Source organism: Ambystoma mexicanum, chromosome 4p, assembly GCF_040938575.1.
Source record: "Ambystoma mexicanum isolate Mex_15411 chromosome 4p, UKY_AmexF1_1, whole genome shotgun sequence".
Classification (NCBI taxonomy): Eukaryota; Metazoa; Chordata; class Amphibia; order Caudata; family Ambystomatidae; genus Ambystoma; species Ambystoma mexicanum.
In genome coordinates this window covers 987,630,052-987,651,998 of record NC_090927.1, presented here as the reverse complement: position 1 = coordinate 987,651,998, position 21,947 = coordinate 987,630,052, and the positions used below count along the sequence as shown (strand labels likewise).

Sequence of the window (21,947 nt, the reverse complement as noted above, 5' to 3'; positions counted from 1 at the left end):
ATGGCTGAGTGGTAGATAGATTTGAGAGGGGCAAGATGAGAAGCAGGTAGTCCAAAGAATAGGGAGGAGCAATAGACGAGGCAAGAGAAGATAAGGGAGGAGATTAAGAGTTTAGTTTGAGTTTATTTAGTGCTGCCTTCTTAGATTTTGTGGCGGATATCCAGCTTAGGCATGCCCATCTACTTGTCCAAGGGGATTTTAACCTCATGTGGAGGACTCTAAAATCCAGAATTCCCTGTCCTCTATGAAGGAAATTGCTCTCATACAAGTATCTGGCCCCATGCATAGGATTGGGAACACACTTGGCCTCATTTTCGCCCCCGATGCTGGGGCTCGGGCATACCTTTCCTTTCCGGTCACTTAGACCGATCACTTTATTGTTCCTTTTATGTGTGACCTTAGGGCCCCTAAAGTGGCCTTCTGCACCCACGCCATTTCCCATCGGGGTTGGCGCTCTGTTCAACCGGATGCTATTTCCGGGCTAATTCTTGCCAGCCACTCTGATAGCTCCCATGTGGATTTTGGCTCGCTACCCAACACCTTTTTGGCAGCAGCTGATTGTCTTGCCCCACTTAAGAGGTCCATGCCGCCTGCTCGACCTATATAACCGTGGTTCTCGGAGGAGCTCCGGGCTTTGCAACTGAAGTTACTTGAGCGCCAAAGGAGACTTTCTTGCGCCCTGTAAGCAAAACATGCGCTACATGGCACTATCAATATGCAATTTTCTAATGCCAAGCAGCTGTTCTTTGCTGCACTGATTGAGACCTCTCTCCACCAGCCTAATGAACTTTTATGTGGCCTCTCCTCTGTGGTCCCCGATGCGGTCCTCCCTTGCAGTAACTCTGCGACTCCCTGTCTTCTTTCTTTATCGGCAAACTCAAAACTGTTAGGCTCAATATCTGTGCAGGGCTGCCCTGCCGCCGTCCTTTGCAGGGCCACCTGCCACTGCATCCTGGGCTGGATTACCCTCTTTCTCTTCCACTGATGTTGCAGCTGCCATCTCTCAATTGAAGTCATACTCCCCTCAAGATCCGATCCCACTTACCATCATTAAAACCATTGCCCCCCCATCTTATCCACCTGTTGACTATGGCGGTAAACACCTTGCTTTCGACCGGGGCAATTCCAGTCCCCCTCAAACATGCTACCATTATTCCACAATTGAAAAAACACTCACATGACCCTTCTATCCTAGCGAATTTCTAGCTCATCTCTCTACACCCCTTCTCTATGAAGCTCTCGGAACCTCCAGTCTGCCCTCTGCTCACCACCTTTCTCGAAGAATTCTTCTTTCTTTCACTCCTCACAATCTGGTTTTCATGCAGGGCGGGGAACCGAGAGTGTCTTGGTCTTTGTTATGGACGACTTAGCACGGACCCATGACAAAGGCGGCATTGGCGCACTTTTGCTGCTCAATCTGTCGGCTGCCTTTTGACACCATCGATCATGGTTCCTGCTGGGTCGCCAAGCTGGAGCCGGCATCTCAGCCCCCGTCCTGGCTTGGTTCACCTCTTTTCTCACAGATCGTCAAACCCTCTCACTTCCCCCTTTCCCCTTTGTGGCGGCTGATCTTTCCTGTGGTGTCCCACATGGGTCTGCTAACTCCCCGGTCTTCTTTAACGTCTAAATTGATCTTCTCCCACGGCTTCCTCTGCTACTCTTATGCAGACGATACTCAGATCCTGGTGCGCCTGTAACTGTTCATTCCTGAGTCGGCAGCTAGGTTCCGGGTGTGCCTTGAGGCTGCGAGAATGGATACATAACAACTGGCTTAAGTTGAATGGAGACAAGACCAAGGTGTTGGTAGTAGCCCCCCCCCAAAAGCCTCCTCTCTCTGGACCCCTGATTATTGCCCCCGTCTCTTGGCACTTTTCCTAAAATGGTCACTACTGTTAAAGATCTCGGAGTGAAACTCTCTTCCTCCCAGTCTATTGAACCCCAGTGTCAACGGAGCCATTTTCAGCTCAAACTCCTACGTCGGGCTCTGCCTTTTATTCCTGTGCACTTTCATGCACCTGTGGTGTCTTCTCTTGTCTCTTCCTCTATCGACTATTGCAATTCTCTCTTTTTTGGCTCAACCTGCTTATATCCTGCATCGGCTTCTGGTTCTTCAAAACTGTGCTGCACGGTTAGCCACAGCTACTCCTTATTGCTGCCATATCTCTCCGATTTGAACCCAACTTCACTGGCTCCCTGTGATCAAAGGCATCCATTTTAAGTCCATATGTCTGGTTCACTGTGCCTTCTATGGATGCAGGGCAGAATATGTTCGGGCTAAATTTCAGCCCCATGTTCCTAGACGGGCCCTACGCTCAGCCGATGCCTGTCTATTACCCGTTCCAGCGGTGAAATATTCCTGCATTGGGGGCTGTGCTTTTTCCGTTGTAGCGGTCGGCCTCAGGCACACCTTACCCCTTTTCTCTTAGAGCTACATCCAATCATCTTGCCTTTTGCAAAGCCCTGAAGACTCTGCTCTTTTAGCTTTCTGAGCTAAGCATCCCATCTTCCTCTTCCTAGATTAGCGGCAAGAAGCCCTTGGTCGAACGCTGCGCTTTATAAAGTTCAGTCAAATCAAATTTGTCTTAACCAAAAGGGGAATCCCTGAACAACTTGCTGGAAAAGGAACTTGTACCCATCATTCCCTATACCGGGTCGAGCTGGTACAGAAATTTACTGAGTTTGGGGGCTTTGTTGGCCAAAGTGGACCTTGAGTCAGCTTTCAGATTGTTGCAAGTACATCTGGAAAGTTTCCATCTGCTGGGCCTCAGCTCTAATAGCAAATACTATTGTGACAAATGTATGCCCGTGAGCTGTTGTGTATCTTGCTCCCTATTTGAGACGTTCATTAGCTTTCTGGAATTGGCATTGGTCAGTTCAAGCAAAAGCCAATGGGCCACACACTATCTTTATGATTTCCTTTTGTTGAGGAAACTGGGGGTGGGTCAATGCACAGGGAACATTGAGGCAATTTGAAAGGTTAGCTGAGGAGATGGGTATCCTCCTGGCCAAACACAAAACAAAGGGCCCCAACACTTAACACATTCCTGGGCATAGAGTCACACAGTAAATGGTCAGTACAGGCTGCCTGAGATAAGAGTGCACAAAATTGCAAGGTCGATCAGGACTATGAAAGAAACTGAGATGGCCACTTTGGAGGGTGATTCTGACACTCCAGGGTGAATTGAATTTTGCAGCAATGGTCATTGGTGTGGATTGGTTCTTTTGCAGGCGTTTGGCAAACATGCGGCTTGCATTGAATCCAAACACTTAGACATCAGAGTATGTTCTGAAGTAAGATCTGACTTGGAGTTTTGGGACTCTTATCTAGAAGGCATCCTGGATTTCAAAGAAGAAAAATCGGTAGTCAGGACTTGGGTAAGCTTCTGGGGCAGGCATGGTGTGCAATGGCTTGGCCTTTGAGATGAAACAGTTATAGTAGAAACAGAATAGTGCTGGAAACAGTCTCCATAGGGGCAGATGGTCACATATGGTCACTGAAAATGGCCAATTAGAAGGGGTCTTCTGGTCAATCACAACAGGGTCCAGATCAAAAACAGGAGCTCTGCTTCATATCTATTTGTCTTGTGCTTACAGAAGGGTCTGACTGTAGTATTCCTGGTGATAAACAGTTTGGGCTAGTCACATTCCTGAGGTTAATAAAAATGTTGCAGATGCTTCATCTCTCTGATTTTCAGTGGTCAAAAATCAGGTAAATGGCCACTGTGGCGCATATGGAGATATTGACCTTCCCAGAGCATCTTGAGAGATTGATACATCTACATTGACAACGTTGGTGGGGAATGTGGTGGTGCCAGGTACACAAAGCACTACAGCTAAAATCTGTCCACATTCATTCAGGTTATTGATATGGATGCCACATTGACTGTGTAGGGGAGTGGCACATGAGGGCGGTTGATGTTTTTTTTTTCTTCAAGAAAGGCAAGTGTAGACAGTGTAAGATAGCTGGGTCAACAGAGTCTACAAGTAGCCATTTTGACAGGCTGCCTTTAAAGGCAGGGGCAGAATGAAGGCACCAAGGGAAGACCGGAAGCTCCCTATTATGTTCCAAATCCTGGCTTCCCTCTTTACAGTTTTACCTAGGACTTTTCCAAGACCATGAATTGAGCCTTTTCACGGCTGCTTTTTCTTTCACTTTCTTTGGAGCGATTGCATTGGGGAGTTAGTTGCACCAAGCACTCGCAACAATGAGGCAGGATATGCCTTACGGGATGAAATTGTTGTAACAGACATTTCCACCAGACTTCTGATCTGACGGTCCAAGATAGACCATGAGGGGAAAATTAAGTAGGGGTGGTTACACTGCATTGACTGGTGATATCTTTGCCCTGTCTGATTGACGAAGGACTTCCTATCAGTCCGGCCTATCGGGAAGGGTGGCTTGGGGGTTGGAGGACCGTTGAGTCGTTACAACTTCAATACAATTATGAAGGCAGGTATTTATAAAGCAAGTTTAGATTCAACCAGATTTGGGACTCATTCTTTCAGCAATAGAGGCTTCTAAACCAGCACCAAAGGGTCTCCACAAATCAGTTATCATGAAAGTATGACGATGGGAGTAAAGTATATAGAGAAGTTATCTTTGGTCCATGGCTTTCAATTACAAAATGCTTCTCCACTGGCCCCTGCAGAGTTCTGAAGAATGTCTGGGAAATTAGGAACTTATTAAACTCGAGTGTCCAAAAATGAGTAGCATTTTGTGTGAGGCAAAAGGCGCTGAATTTCCACAGCACCAGTGTCCTATGTATTGGCAAATCAGGCATGAGATGGGCCCAGCTGAACAGGACCAGTCACAGTTCTGTGACTGGTCACAAGAAGCTCCCCCCTCCCCAACGCTCGGATTATACACTTGGAGGAAAATTAATTGGCAACCCCTCAGGCGAGCGGGGCACCTTTAAGATATGATGGAGTCTTTCAAAAGTCTGGTGAAACGCATACCCTTTGCTGAGCTGATATAATCGATCAGAAATCAGTTTTACATTTGAATGAAAAGGACGAGATGTGCCCAAGCACTTGAAAGGTCCCGGAAGAAACTCCTGGCCCATGGCTGAGGATTTCCTCAAAACTGGGCATGGGTTGATTGAGTTTAACAAGCTGGCCTGCCATGCGGAGGATGGGGTCCTTCTTTTACAGCTTGAGAAGGTTTTTTTCCTAATGGATCTTATGATGCAAGGAGGGAACTGAGTTTTATTTAGGTTGAGAGAAGCCAATATGTGATGGCAAAGAGGGCCAGCGCCCCCTCACCTGGAAGGACGCTGAATCTGCACGAGTTATTACGGCTAAAGTAGTGCGGCCTCACAGCTTCAAGTTGGATGCACTGTGCTACCAACACCCAGATCCTGGTGAAATCCCAAAGTTTATTAGGCGAAAAGTGGATTGTGGGGGAATGGGATCTATAGAAAGGCTGTGGTCAAAGGAAAATATTTCTGTTTTATGCTGGATGTGTGGGCTTCTGTCTAGGCCTGCCCACCTATATTGCAAATCACTGCCGCCAGCCCCCACATATCGGAAGCAATCCATTACCATTTGTGATATCATAATCAGCCTAAAAATGGCCATTCTGATGGATTGGTCTGAGTAGAATACAAGGCGCACTGCAGATTTAAATGGCACCAGCCATTCTTTCTCACGCCATGTGCTCATGCTCAATGCATTCCACGCGGGTCAGAGAATATGAAGATTCACTGCATGCATGGGGTGCCGTTTGTGAAGGAGCCCTTTTCAGGCCAATTCAAGGATCCTTCCAAGGACTTGTTCCGTGCGTGCAGTATATCCCAGTAACAGATCCGCTAGGGACAATGCCACGGGAATAGCAACACCACCAAATGCATTCCCAGCGGGATTCTCCTCGGGCGGGAACATAAGGTTGTTACTGGTTAATTTGCATTGCCGGAAAGAAGGCCCACATAATGTGCGACACCTGGAACCCGCCCCAGGGCTTGTATGCCTTTACATAAAACGGTATTAAAAAAAGGAGTTCCAGAAAAGTGACGTGTAAAATAAGAAAGATCAAACATAGCCGCTCTGTAATGTGGCACCCATTACTGCCAGCCAAACAATAACAGGACAGAAATGTTTAGTTGATCTGTCCCCACATTGGTCATTTATCGCATCATCCATTGGGGTGTGATCTTTTCAGGGACTTCATCTATTGTAGCTACATTTGAAAACTGGCTTAATGTCTCAAACTATGTAAAAATATAGTTGCATGGATTTGAATTTAGTGGTGGATGAAATGCAATGATCTATTTTACAATAATGTTTAATGACCTGGATTTTAGAGAACTGTGGAATAGAAACATGCCTTCTGCAGACACTTCTAATGTGTGGGTGCTTCAACTTGAACGATGACTTCATGCAGAGTGAATACAAAGGACTCATTTATTTCAGGCTTTGTTTAAAAACATGACTTGGATTTAATGGGTTTGATCTTCACCTCAGTGAAATGCGGAACAAGTAGCTTTCATTTATATTAGTGTGTCATCTCTTTCAGTGAACTTGTTTCATTCATTTTCCACATTAATTGATATTACATTGTAGTATTTTAAAAGGAGCACTTTAATCGCGAGACTTCATAGGAGAGGCTCTTTGGACATATCAAAGCTGTGTTGTGGGGTTGATAATTAGTCTATTAAACACATGTTGATGCATCCAAGTTTGATCTAATTGTGTCTGCCCTTTGAGCAACTAATTACTTTAAAGCATAAAGTAAGTTGTGCACGCAGACATAAGGGGGGCAGTGTGTGATGTCGGCAGAGGCTCACATCACGTGTTAGGGGACAGGTGACACGGGAAGGAGTGTGGAGTGAAAAGGCAGTTCGGAGTTGAAGTTCAAGGAAACTCCAGGTGGGATCCCTCCTATGAAGGAGATGGAGAAGACTCCAGTGAAGAGACAGCACCATGGCTCCCAGGGGCCAGTGAAGAACATTTGCACACAAGGCCCAAGAGGGCAAAAAGAAACCTCAGACTAATTGAGGAAATTACCTAGAATGAACTTCATGTTTAGTATGGAGGGGGCGAGGGGTCATGTCATCAGAGACTCACATCACGTGTTAGGGGACACAGGAAGGGGGGCGGAGGGAAAAGGCAGTTCGGAGTTGAAGTTCAATGAATAAAGAGGCGTTCAAACTTCCTCCTGTCTCCACCTCGTGTGTGTGGTGGGAACGCATACTTGAGGCCGTGTGAATGGTCAGAACCAGTCCAGGTAGTATTGCACAGGCAGACTCTTGTGTTATGCCATCTTATGTGTCCTTGTTTGATTTTTTGGAGTGCGTAGAGAGTGGGAGGCATAGGATTAAGTGAACACCCCCCCCTCTTTAGGAACACTGCTGTCATCTCCCTCAGCCTGAGATCGCAGCAGCAGAGAAGCAAACGGGGGCAGTGCCATCTCTCTCCGGTCACCTCTTTTCAAACTGCGACAGTCATCTGGTGTATCCCCAAACAGGAAGGCTGGAAAACTCTGGAAAATTAACAAGGGGGGTCCTGGGAGTCTCTCTGCTAGACATTAGTCCTGGTTGCGAGAGCCTTACTCCGATTCTTTAGCTCACTATCTTTCACAGAGGAGAAATTTCCAATACATATCAGTCTTTGTCCTGCCCTGGGGCAGTCCAGCACCAAAATGCTAGGCAATTCTCCTCTGAACAAGAGTACCAACAGCAACCCCAGACACGTGTTTCGGTCTGGTTTGGTACCTCAACGTGTCTGGGTTGCTGTTGGTACTCTTGGGTACTGGGTGTGTCTCCCTCTGGATTGCGGTGTTGGGGATTTGCATGTGCACACAGAGGCACAGGCGGGCGTCAGCTTTAGGTACCAGTACTACTATAGGAGAGACCCACGGTGTGGAGCCGTTAACTCTCTCGATGATGTAATTGTCGAGTAGGAGTTGTAGCTCATGAGTGCCTTCAGATGGAATCCTATCCTGCGGGGGTACTGAGGAACCGGGCGGACTGTCGGGTCAACGTGTAGGGTAATGACTATCTTTCAGCCTTACTACTCCTTCCAACAGCTTTGGGAAAGTTGATCTGAGTTCCGCCATGCCGAGTTCTTGTTGGGATAGAGCCCTCAGGATCTGAGCCCGTGGAGGCAGGCCTTGTATAACTTCTGATGAGTTGTATTGGATGTCAATTAGAGCTAGGGCTCTGGCAGTCCGGTAGCTGAGGAAGCATCTCTCAGTCGTCGGACTGTGGATGACATGAATGGTGGTAGGTACTTGTCCTCTGTGGAGTAGGTCGCAGCGGAATTGGCCTTTGGACTTGAGCGGAAGAGTTGCTTCCCCCCATTTAAATATGCATGCCTGAGACAGACATAAGGGATAGGTATTGGCTATGGCACCATAAGCTCCCTCGTTCATGACATTAACTGTCACACCGGTGTCTACGATGAACTTGTTGTTTAGTGCTCCTATCTGGACTGCGACCTTTGGTGCTGTGCTGTCCTCTGAGGTGTCGTAAATCAGTCGCACGTATTCTTTGCTGTACCTGTTGTTAGGCAGAATCCTGTGCAGTTCCCTTGGGGACCACTGCAAAAAGATTAAGACTACAGGAGTAAGCAGTAAACCCAATTGGTAGCAGTCTGTACCACCCAGATTTACCTGGTAGCTGTGGCTGAGCAGTCAGACTTCTCTCAAGAAGATGAGGGCAGTATATAGAGTATACACAATAGGGCTAAAAACACAGTAGAGCAAACAAACACTGACCAGAGCTTTGTATAAAAAGTATATAATTATTTATTTAAAACACACTTTAGGCAATATACTAGCACTCTTAATAAAAAGCAAGTTAAAACACAGTCAGGTAAAGTATACATACCTCCCTTAATAACTATTAGACAAGTCAGAATTAAACACCCCACGATTTGTTAAAAAGATGTGAGCGCATAACCTGATGGTACTAATAGTTCAGTTAAAGGGAGAGAAAAAGAGAGCATAGAAATAAAACAGGTCCCAACATTTTTAGGAGTTCTCAGCAAGAGGAGAAAGGCAGTATAGACTGTAGAGCCAAAGTTCATAGGCCAGGCCCACTTTAAAGGGAGCAAAGCGAAATGTGCCCAGGATCACACGGTTTAAAATGCACTAAAAGTCTTTGCAGAATATTCAAAATAGGTTGGGGCGATTCAAGAAGGTAAAGTTAGAAGGTCTGGGGCCAACCCAGTTGGCAAGCCAAGGATTTAAGGGTAACCTTGGGCAAACCGAAGAAAGGGAGGCCAGGCAGGACACAGTACCTTTAAACAGAGAGGAAGCTCCAGCGGTGGCAGTTGTTCCTGGCAGTGGTTGCAGTTCGTTGTTTCGACCAGGGGAAGAGAGGATCTCGTCGAGGAGGAAACGTGGAGTCGTTGAACTTTACAGGGATGAAACCAGCCGCGGAGTTTGTCAATAAAAGGAGCGTTCCTTTTATTCGCGGTCAAAGTGGTGAAGCTTGGCTATCCGGCTGCCGGGGTGCTTGGCACGGGCGATTCGACCAAGAGACGTCTTTGCAAGGCGAAAAGGGCGAACTGGTTGGTCCCACCAGCTCAGAGGAAGAATACTCGTCCAGCAGAAGATCTTCTCTTGTCGTCGGGAAAGTGGTGAGGTTGTTGCAGCAGGGTCCACCGGTGGTGTCGTTGCAGATGGCTCAGATTCTTCCCTCTTCAGATTCTTAGGTCCTGTGGCGACTTCTGAAGTTCCAGTCCCAAAGGCCCTGCTTTTATGCAAAAAAAAACCCATTCATCAGCCTGTCAATCACACATGCTAAGTGGTGAGCCGGGCGGCTCACCACTGGGCCAATCAGAGTAGAGTGTGACTTGGGTTGCCGAGGCAACGCAGTCCAGGGTGCCAATTTCCCCCTCCACCCGTCCTGTGGAACCCAGACAGAGTGGCACCATTTGGAGGGCTTCTATGGAGAAGTCCGTCAAAATAGTGGAACAAAGGGCTCGACCTCGGTCAGAGTTACAGAGACGGACACAAATGTCATTTTAGAAAAGAGTTCTGGCAAAAAGACCCAACCGGGGATTTAATATTAAATAAATAAACCAGCGGTATCTTTAACATTGCACCAAAAAGTGATGCGTTTAAAATCAATGGGAAAATCCCATAGAGAATATTCTGGTGGAATATTTCGCGTGGTAACCACTGCCACCAGCCAGAAACTCGACAAGGGGGACAGGACAGTGCCCCCTTGAAAACAGACCCAGGGGCAATATAATTAACCCCTTACAGTACTTCCACAATATGATGGTTTGTACTGGTTCTGTTCACAATTTAGGACTAGTAAAGTCAAAGGTGACTTTACATGCCCTGGGAGACAGTCAGTCCCAGAGTATGGAGTCTATGATTGGGGGTCACTATGACACCCCTGTGGTACTGCACTGAGGGTGCTGTGTAACACGCACATAAAAAATAGATGATACTCTATGGAGTAGAAAGAAAACCCCATAGCCCATAAGCACACAAAGAGTCAAAGACACTGAAATCATGCCTAAGAGTGGGAGGAAGAGAGTCTCACTCTTAGCAGGAGAAAAAAACAAACCCCAAAAATCCAGCAAAGCTGCTGCGGGACTCACTAGGTTTGGGAAATTAGCCTTATAAGTGAATTCTCCCCAACACCTGTCGTATGTGTGATAGGGTTCTTCTGCTTGGTATTCATCTTTGTCGACCGATTGGTTCTCATAGGGGTCTCGGGTACTGTATTCCTGTATCTGTCCGTGCTCCAGAGTGTAATTTGCTTGCGGGTTGGGTGCACAATCGTATGCATCTGAGTACCTCATCGGTGGATTAATATTGAGGTTTTCCACAGCTCTTATGAACCTTTGGTGGGTGGGGTACATCAAAGTTTTTCTGCCTGGGGGTCTTCTCCCGCTATCTCTTTCCTGATATAATCGAGGGGTGAGTCCTCTAGCTGGGTCATATCTCCTGTTTGGAGCAAATGATGGTCTGTATGCGGCCAGCATCAGTGTGTTTTCCCTGCACATTGCTTAAAAGTGGTTCTCATGCCCACATCTCGTGCACATCTGTCCCATGGCTGGGTATTGGCCCTTGTGGGGCATTCAAAGCCGCACCTGTAGCATTGTCTCTCCACTGGGGGCCGTCGGTTTGGGCTTCGGGGTTCCTGAAAGCCCGGTGGTCCAGGGTATCGGGTGTATCCCTGAGGGCCGGTGGCCATAGCTTCAATGGACTCAACTTTCTTTGGGTTCTCCATGGTCGCTGCTTGAACATTCACTCTTTCGTATACCCTTGCTAGGTCTGCTATTTCTTGTTGTGGGAGGGGTTTCTTCAGCAAATGTTTCAGGAGCAGTGAGGATGTGCATCCTTCTAACACCCTCAGTTTTATGGCTTCATCATCATTGAAGTTGGCGAAGTTGCAGTGCGTAATTTTCTTCTGAAGTATGAGGATGAATTCACTGATTGTTTCATGTGGTAGTTGTGTGCACTGATTAAATGTGTATCTTTCATAGTCTCTGTTTGGGAGGATGACTATCTTTCTGTTGGCTGCAGTAATGAGGCGCTATGTGTTTTTCTCTTGGGTCGGGATGGTTTTCAAGATCTCTTTGATCTCTTTCCCCGCGAGGTTTGTAAAGATGTCCATTTTGTTTGGCGAGTCTTGATCACCTATGGCTCTCAAAGTCCTCAAACTCCTCCATCCATTCCTCCCACTGCTGGCGTGCTTGCAATGTAAACGGGTTGGGGCGCCATAGAAATGTGGCTCTGGATGCTAAACCTGTCCCCATGGCAGCTTGGGCTTCTGCTCCTGCAGCTGCCTGTGCCCCTTCTGACATTTTGGAAGCTCTTCGGGATTTGCTGCCGGGGAGTGATTTTTGTGACCTGGCTTTAACGTCTTTCTCTGGTGCCTATGCCAATGTGTTGTCTTGTCCCCCTCTTAGAGTAGTGCCGATGCAGCGTTCAACTGTGTGCTCTGTGTGGCCTCTTGGCACTGTAGTTTACTGTATGGGTCACTCCTGCTTTCCCCTCCCCCTCTTGACAGTCACGCTGCCTGGCCAGGTAGGTGTGGTTTCCCTCCTGTGGCCACTGGGTTTGGCGGTCTTTATGGTCCCCACTTTCAGTATTTTTTTTTTCTCAAGACCGCACGGGTTTCGTGTGTTACATGGCCTTGATTGTGCTACAAGGCTGGGCTTTTGCTGCCTCCTTGCTGCCCTCCATTCCCTTCCTTCTAGCTCCCAGGGCAGGCCTCCTTACCGCGGTCTCCTTAGGATGGGAGCAGTGTTGTTCCGGCCCGTGCACATCTCCCTGGACAACGGCATATCCCTCCTCGCACGCCAACCTCGCAGCGGGTCTCCTGCTGCTGATTTCTCATTGCCTGGCCTCCTCCGTCGGCGACCCTCTTTCTCCAGGAGTGTATGCGGTCGGGCAGCCGTCTCCCCTCTGGTTCGCACAGCGTTGTGGATCTGTCACCTGCAGCGATTAGGACTGTAGTGTGGGTTGCAGCGCCTCGTCGCCAGTTGTTAGGCCACAAGTAACACTACGCACAAGCGATTCAGGACACTCAGATATCACGTCTTTCTCTCTTTATTTCCCTAATACAACTAACCCTTCTCCCCCGATCTCCCTCTCTGTCCGCCCTCCTCCCACCTTCCTTTTCTGGTTTGGGTCTGCACTCCTTAAAGGGCTACTGTTCCATTTCCCCCTGTAACACACAACAAGTGATTTTCCATCTTGGGCAATGCTCGGTCATTGGTCCACGTGCGTACTGAGAGATTGGCACATGTCGGGTGTGTACGATCCGACCGTTATTCAGACAAGGGGCTAAACAAGAATGTTAAGGGAGACACGCATCAACGCTGACAGGAGGGAAAGTGCCAGGCAGGCAGCCAGAGTGATGTAGAGAAACCAAGTCTGCAGGTTAGCCTACTGGCATGTTTATACTGCCTGATACCAACATGGCAGACTCCATTTTTATCCTTTCAGGCTACAGGGCAGGGGTACCGGCAGATCCTCATTGATAAAAAAATGCAAAAAACATAGGGAAAACCACAAACAGCAGCCATATTTTTGGGGAACAAGTGAATGCTAATCTTAAAGGACATTTATACCACACACGATCACCACTGTTGTGGTCCCCTTCCAATTAAGGTGGGGCCAATAAATTCACAAAGTTCATAGGCTAAGGGATCCCGATTCCGAGCCCTCAGCATTTCCATCATTCCATCAGCAGTGGGGTAAAAAAAAAGAGGGACAAACCTACTGACTAGGTGGATGATAGGATGTGTTCCTGATACAAATTGGTGCTAGAGTGAGGAGATCTGGAGAAAAAAGCAAGAGGGAATAACTTATGTTGACCAAGCCAAGAGAAAGACAAGGAGGACCAGAAGAGCAAAGCTTAGGTTGGACAAGTCAAAAGACTCAACTAGAAGCAGGGTAAGAGAAAGGGAGTTGGCTAGGTCACCAGAGCCAGATCTTAGGAGAGGCCAGGTTAAATGGATAGGAAAGGTGACGAGACCTGCTGGGAACGTGGCTCCAAGACTGGCAGGGGCCACACCCTAGATCCCTCAAGCAGTAAGCGTGACGCCAGTTAGGAAGTATAACCCAGACCCTGATAGAAGTGGAGAGGTCACAGTCCAAATAAAGAAGTCTTGCTAACACTGAAATGCTGGTGGAAGTTGTAAAGACACCCGCTCAAATAAAGAAGCGTTGCTGACCGTGAGACTCTGTGGGAGTTCCAGGGGCTCCAGCCCAAATGAAGACCACTTGTCAAGACCTATGCTACCCAGGTGGGAGTCGGTGGGGGGGGGCGGTAAACCCTCTTTGTTAGGACCTATTTGGGTGGAAAATGTCTACCAGCCTTATCCGCCAAAAAAATGCTAGGACAAAGGTCTTCCCTAGATAGCTGTTGTGAGGCCTACGAGTCAAGACCAAGACACAGTATAAGTCACAGACAAAAGATGCAGAGCCCCAACAAAGACAACGTCATCGTGAAATAAGTATTTTGGGACACTTTAAAAACCAACCATTTTAATTTTATTTATTTCATTCATGTGCATATTTGGTTTACATAAAACCTTATTCACTGACTTTTATACAACTATTACGAAACAACATTTTAAAAACGATTCAAATAATCCTTGCTGAAGATTTTCACACCATTATAAAATTCACTAGACAAAATGTGAATGACCTGTGCTGCATGTGTTTGGGATCATGCACATGGGTGTGCAATTCGGGGCCAAAGAGACAGGGGCAGGTCTTGGATTTACGAGGCCCCTTGTGGAATATGTATTGACACACAAAGATAAATCAATCTTTTGATACTTTAGAGTATCATGGGACATAACATCACAAGAAGTTGCCATGTGTATTTTGAGAGACAAATAAAAGAAAGTGATTATTAAATATCGACCAGCACAATAGTCTTTTTAACCATGACGGAGTACGTTGTGAAAATAATGATTTTTTCAGACATCCCGGTTTCGGCAGAGAAGGAACAGTGAGATACAATTAAGTGCCCAGGAGGAGTCACACAATGTAGTTAAATAGTGAGTCCAGGGTTTGAACCCTGTCTGATATTTTTCCATTTGATCACTCATCTCCTCAGGTCTGTTTGTTACAAATATGTATTCATGCTTCAAAAATACGTTGTTAAAGAGATAACTTGAAAACTACACAAATCACATAAACAGAACTGACAGACATAGAAATCATCCCAAACACATAAGCAACTTGTATGAATGATGTTTAAGTTTTCCAGCCAGCATGGTGAAAGTTAAGTAAGACTTAAACCTGTTTTTTTTTTCTCACAAATATGCTTTCAAGACTCAAGACACACAACAAAACATGCAGTATGCTAAGGTTACCCGATTGTGGCCATTGTTTGTAACAGACCTACAGATTAAATATATGCATGATGTCAAGCAAATCTGAAGTTCTACAAAAAAGCGAATCTTTTTGTGCGTGGCAACAAGCATCCACCATTCAAATAACGTAGCTGGTTTAAGAAGCAGAGTTTGTTTTGTGACTTTGTCTTGAGAGAAATCACAGCTATGAGTAGCTAAATGAAGCCGTTTCAGGGCTTTCAGATACAAAATGCTCCTACTGTTGTTCTCATCACCCACGATTCACACCGACTTGGGGGTCAAATTGCCAGCAACATTTCCCACCCACTACTTTGTCTGCTGTGTCCACCATCAATAAAGATCTTTTTGATGCATCTCTGCAGGTCCTCACTAGGGCAGGGGTGTCACCAGGTTCTTGCAGGCTGTGGGTAAGTGTTGAAGGAGCATGGGTTATGAAGAAGGGCATAACAACGGGCAGAAGCCCTCCAGACTGCACTTTCGAGGCGAGCTAGTATGCAGAGGGCAAGTGCTGCCTACGGGGACCCAATCAACTGTACACGCTGCCCATGCCCAGTACCAACCATGCAAAGAGATATTCAGAAGCCTGCGGGTTGATGTTCCAGCACCATTTTCAAAATTGATTATGTGCTTTGGGCCCTGTCAATTATGATGAGAACCTTGCACCCATAGCGAAAGAGGCACAGCAATGAAATCTGGTCACCATGCTTGTCGTAGCCAATCAGATATAAACCCCCAGGCAAGCGGCCTCAAGGCACAATGTCCACTAACCTTTGAGAGCACACCGGCTTGGGTAGGCTGCCTAGCATTACTCTAGCGTTTAGTATTACATCTGCTATGTGAGCTGTGTGTCTGTGTGAGAGGGCAGTGGAGCTTGGAGTGTTCGTGTGATGCCTGGAATGGAGTGAGTGTGAGGGTCCCAGATTGACGGTTGGGGGGGGAGGCAGGGAGAGAGCCAGAGGAAGCAGCAGCACATCACCTGTTATTCCCACCATGTACAGTAACAATAAAGAAGTCTTACCTTGTCTATATCCCTGGCTCCGGAGTGGTTCCCGAGTGTCCTGCTGTTGTTACCACCCTAAGTTACATTACTAAGCTTTTGCATGCTCTTACACAGAGCTTTAAATGGGTTAGGTTCCCCCAGATCTTGTATCTGGAAAACCTCAGGAAAGATCTTTAAGATTGGTTGTTGTTGGGTCGTAGATCTATGGTCCAAGAGACAGCAACCTTCAACGCATTTCTTAATCAAATCCCAGCCTATATCTTTTTATGGGGCTCTAGAAGTGTAGCTAAACAAAAATGAGTGATTTGGTGTGTTAAAATCTTTGTGATGTTAAAAATATGCTATGATCCTGTTGCTGTTCTACAAGGAGAAGAGTGTTTTGTTTATCTGATTGAGTGACAGCTGGTACTGTGAGAGCTCTGATAGGAATGCTAGTAACCATTCTTTTTCAAAATAAAAGCGTTTAAAGAAGATGGGTGAGAAAAACAAGTTACTTAAGTCTGGGTAACATTCTTTCGACTGAATGTTCCTCCCACGTATTGATATTCGATATCCAGCTTCAGCTGCTTTGGAAACATTTTTTTGTCAGAGGGTGCTGTGCATCGATGCAGTCGACTCAATGTCCCTAGAGGGCCTCTGTCTCGAGGATTATGTCATCGAAGGCATATATAGCAGCCGCATCGCCTGTTGGCTTCAGTTCTGTTTTTCTTACAGTAGAAACTACCCGCATAACCACTGGTTTGACCATACTCAACTTTGAAGAAGCGAAAGCTGTAATAGCATGGGAAATTCTATTGTGGGGTAGGCTCGGAGGGCTATCACTATGGCTATGTGGGAGGAACATCCAGTCGAAAGAACGTTACCAGGGGTAAGTAACTTGTTCTTCGAATGGATTGTGTTCTCCCACGTATTCCCCATCTTTGATAGACTCCCAAAGCAGTATTTGATTTGGTGGGGGGGGGAGTAAGAATTTAGTTTTCAATGGTTTTCATGATCTACTCCTCCAAGTCTGCCATGGGTTTTTAGACAGGTAGTTGTCGGGGTCACTACTGGAAGGTTGGAATTTTTTGGTCTGGTTTTTATTCACTGCCAGATTAGTTTGCCAGCCTTTTTTGTAGAGCAATGTGAAACGGTAATATAGGATCCATCTGCGGAACCTTATCAAGGATGTGCGTCAGATCATCCTGTTCAAAAAGGAGGGGAGACCTACTCCACCGCATATAGTCTACCACTGTAGACATTAGCTGTCTATATGAAGCATCTGCATGCTCACCAGCCTCAGGTCTACCAAAATCCAGCTCAGTTGAGGTGTCTATCCCACTGGCCGTCTGTACATTGTCAAAGATCTTTCAACCTAGACTATTCAGAAACAAAGCTCTCTGGCACATTTGGTGTACCAAATTGGGAGACCAAAAGGTGCACCATTGTATGAAGGTTCATTTGCCTCAAATTGCAGAGAGAGACTTAAAATAATATTTCCTTGCTAAAGGCATCAAAGGCTTAATAAACTGTGGATTCAACGCTCGAAGAGTTGACATTTGTTTTGGCTTGGATGGCAGCATAGGTTTATGTGGCGCGGTCGCCTTAGACGGTGCATCTGGCGTCAAGGGAGCAGTGGGCGTTGATGGCTCTGCTGGCGTTGAAGGCGCAGCTGCCGTTGATGGTGCAGCCGGCATTGATGGGGTCGCCGATGTCTAGTGCTTAGCTGGTGTCGAGGGCACAGCTGGCGTCAATGGTGTCGACCTCGACTTATGTCTGGTCTTACGGCTCGAAAGATCCTTCAATGACTTGTCATTGCGTCGAGGCCTCAGCAGCTCTCAATGAGGATCTGGCCTTCATCCCGGGCTCGAGGGCGCGCAGGATTTGGCTCAAGCAGTTTCCTTACCGGCTTTTGGAATATTTTCAGCATTTCTGACCTAAATGCTTCCCATTCGGCTGGTGTGGAGTTTTTCGTGGGGCAAGATGCCCACTTACGGGAGGTGTCCAACGACGAAGTCGAAGAAGGCGACCTGTGGTGCTCTTTTTTGGCTTCCTCAACAACGATGAGTGGTGGGAGCCACTCCTCGGTCTTGATCTTTTAACTTTCTTCCTCCGAGGAGAGTCACCTCTCGGCTCGTCGGATAAAGGTTTTTTCGACAGGGTAGATGGAGATTTTTGGGGTGCTTCACCTACTGCCAATTTCCCCTTTCGCTCCTTCAAAGCCTTTCCGGTCATTGACTGGCACTTGGAGCAGTCCAAGTTCTTATGCTCCACCCTGAGACACCACACACATACTCAGTGTGGGTCAGTTAACGACATTTTCGAATCACAATCTCCACACTTCTTGAGCCCGGTCTTTGGGATAGTCTGTGTCGATGAAGAAGACATATCGTGAAAAACAAAGGAAGCGTGCCGTAGTTTCTCCCTACGCGGAAAAACAGAACTGATGCCAACGGGCTCTGCGCGTGCTATATATGCCTTCGATGACATCATGCTAGAGATGGAGGCCCACGAGGGACATTGAGTCGACTGTATCGACGCACAGCGCCCTCTGCTGAAATTTCTTTCTGAAGCAGCTGAAGCTGGATAACGAATATCAATGATGAGGAATATGTGGGAAGATACAATCCATTCAAATGTTACATTTACTTACCTTTGTGACTTCTGCACCCCTATCCAATAGTGCCCATTTCTCCATATGTTTGTGATTGTTCTTCCTAAGGTGAAGGGATCGGACACATTTTCTTCAGAGTAAAAACCTCAAAAATATATTGGAAGCCAGCAAGATTGTGTGGGAGATAGAACCGCTCCACCATGTCACGCCAGACTGCTTCACACACCAGTCCTCACACTATGCCCAGGCCAGACCACAATGCTAATGACATTTAGAGGGGATAGAGTGATGGTGAATGGAGATAAAGGGGACTGTAGACTACAGTTACAGGCTGGTGGAACAGGCAAGTCAACCAATGAAACTAAAGAAAACCTGCCTAGCTGTCAAAGCCAGTGACTGATAACCTGGACACACTCTTGGGTACCTGGAAGCAGTCTTGGGTACCTGGAAGCAGTCTTGGGTACCTGGAAGCAGTCTTGGGTACCTGGAAGCAGTCTTGGGTACCTGACAACAGTGGGTGTCCCAAAGGTGAAACCCAGGTACAAAAGATCACAAAGATGCAATGCCGGAATAGGCTTCCACCAGGTGCAACTCTAAAATGATAAGAAAGAGAGAACGTTGTTGGTGGGGTGCTACAATGATGTTGGCCTGAAAATCGACCCATGATATCTGGTGAAGAAATAGATTGTAGAAATCAGAGGACCAGCTATAGTCCAGAAGGACCGGTGTTTGCCAAGAGACTTGAGGTGGGGGCCTAGGGACCAAGGTTGAAGGAGCCGGGTGTGGCTGTGTGAAGGAGGTCTCAGCAAGGGAATCCCCAAGTACCACATCTGATCATTTATTTTGTGCCACTGAGATTCAGAACCACTGTACTGTGAGAAAACAGGTTATGGTAGCTACAAGAAGCCATCCTGAACCAAAGTGGGAGTGACTTTGTTTTATGAAAAACGTTCCTACAAGCTGGTGTGAACAACCCAAAGATAAAGTGGCCCTGGATCTTGAGAATCCGCCCTGGACTCTCTCTCCTTTAATGTTTTTACAATTAAATATTACCTTGTTCTTCTGACTTCTTACTTGGGTAGTGTACAGCAAAATCAACATGTTTGTTTTTATCTCAATTTTGCCTTCTGTCGATCCCCTTTGCCGTCACATATGGGGTCAGAAACGGCATCACCTGGAATCCAAGTTCCAACCCACCAAAGTAGATCTGTGAACTCTGGACCAGGAAATAAAAAGGGCCAGAATTCAATTTTTGCTGAACTGCTCACACCTCCATAACAGAGAGAATTCATGAGCCTTTGCCATGCAAGTCTTTTCCAACCCTTTCCAAAATGGAATAGGATTAGACCTATCAACCCCGTCCGACTCAGAATCCCCCATTCTTCCTGTGAAGATGGGTCCTGATGGAAGAGGACTTAGAAACCCCCTGTTCGTAAGCCATTCTGCATGCACTTTCAAAGGAGAAGCCCCAAAAGTAAACCTGCAAAGACCCAAATGAATGACATCAAGCCCTCCCTAGCAGCTAGATGTCTCACAATCTTTTGCGTCCCCTCTTCAACTGCTAGTTCACAGTCCCAAGAGCAAGAAGACCTGATCTCCTTAATGTGTATTTAGCAGGGAAGATTTAATTCCACTAATGTAGGAAACAATAGCGAGCAGGGGCACAAGGATCAGAAGAGGGTCCCAGACAGGATTGACCTCTCAAAGAAATGGTCTCAGGTCAACTGAATGTCATTGGAGTCCTGTCATTGGAGTACTGACATCGGCAGCAACCCAGCCCAGGCGATTAGTCCAACTTCTCCAAACGTACTTAAAAAATATATTAAGAGGGAGAACGAGACTGATGTGTGTGAAAGGAGGAACTGGGGGAAATTACATCGCCATCTTCCGTGGGAATTGAAATATGCCATCCAAGTTTTATATCCTGATGGGCCCATCCCCTATACTGATCCTAGAAAGACTAGGACAAGACCCTCAACCCCCTCCCTCCCAGACAATTATTGTATTGATTCCAGGATAGATGGCTGGATATTCTGACCAAAAAACATAAGAATGCATAGCTACTAAATAGATATAAATAAAATAGATAAAAATAGGTAGATACATATATACTAAAGGACTTCTTGAACTTGCTACTACCATTTCAACAGAAAGCAGTGAAACAGCGTATTACATTAATATTAAGCTAAGTCAAGAGGCATAAGTGGCTAATAAAGGACCAGCAAAGAAGTTGGTGGAAGAGGAGTTAAGAAATCCCCCTAAGGACAATAAAGATAACGTTATGTTACTGAAGCAAGCAGCATCCGATAAGGTCCAGTGTCGCTAAGTGCTAGGGGTATGGAAGGGAGTGCATGCAAGAGGGGGGGGGGGAGTCTGCTCATGGGTCGAAGTCCCAACTGTGCAGAGGCTTCCACTGCTTTTATCGTTCTTTGAAAGAAATGCTCCTAACTCAGTACATTGCTATTGCTATGCCTGGGGTCAACAGGGAAGGTGGAAGAATTACCAGCACTGAGGAGCAGCTTGCATATCGATGTCAAATCGAGCCCAGGTGTCATTTGAGCAATTAGGCTTGTACAAGGTAGAGGGGCAGGCTACTGCAATGTGACAGAGTTGCTGTGATTCATTAAGGCCAAATCGCTTCACGTAAACACAACAGACGGAGGCATTCATTATAGTATTTGCCCTGGGTTGGGGCACCTGTAAATGCATCCAGGGCCCGGAAGTTGAGACACACAGCACTCTTTGTGGCAAAGGCTGGAACCGGAGATGTAACTATCAATTGACTCTGCTCAGCTCCACATACACTTGTCATTTTCAGTACTGACATTCTTGGAATAAAAAGGTGGCATTAATGGTCATGGTGGAGTTCATATCACTTTTGTCATTGCAAGATCTGAGATTTGAAAATGTCTTACCTCTGAGAAATTCGAATTTTCGTAATATATGCCTTGAACCAAATCACCTATGGCACTCGATACAAGTTCCACAACCTGAAATGGAAAGACAAACTACTCACAATCATGGCCTAGAAATCTGTGAACGCATAATGCTGTCTACGCAACATGAGGCTACAGAACACTACAAACTCTCCATGACTTAGGGCAGATGCAAACTACCTGTCAAGTGCTGTGAGTGACCGAACGAGCTGGACTTGTTTGGATACTACACGGATACACACACACTTTCTCAGACACTTTGGACACCACCTGCCTTCGAGAGCCTGCGTTTAGATAAAGTCCTGCAATGTTGACTTTATAGAAGATAACTAAATACATACAATAGACCAGGATGACACATTTGTATAGACATCGCCTTTGCCAGTGCTAGCAAGTAGTCAGAGTTAAGCGTTGTAATCAACAGTGGTTCTGTGATGACTCCCATCAGCACTAGTGACTAATAATCGCCAAGTACTGTATACTAATCAGATGGAAATGGTTAGTAATCATATATCATAGCAAATTAATGCTTCTTGACAGACAGTACTGTGCAGTTGCTAAGCAACTCGCTTAACTACTGGAACACCCATAAATCCTACACTTGCACATATAAACCCCATCA

The 21,947-nt window shown here is 46.4% G+C and overlaps 1 protein-coding gene across 1 annotated transcript in view; it reads right to left on the bottom strand.

Moving 5' to 3' along the window:
- Positions 1-21,947, bottom strand: part of PDSS2 (decaprenyl diphosphate synthase subunit 2) — a 1,501,454-nt gene that overhangs the window by 447,356 nt on the left and 1,032,151 nt on the right. Inside the window, exon 4 of the mRNA XM_069606567.1 lies at positions 21,305-21,379. Within this exon, the coding sequence (XP_069462668.1) occupies positions 21,305-21,379 (75 nt within the window). The remainder of the gene's footprint in view (positions 1-21,304; positions 21,380-21,947) is intronic.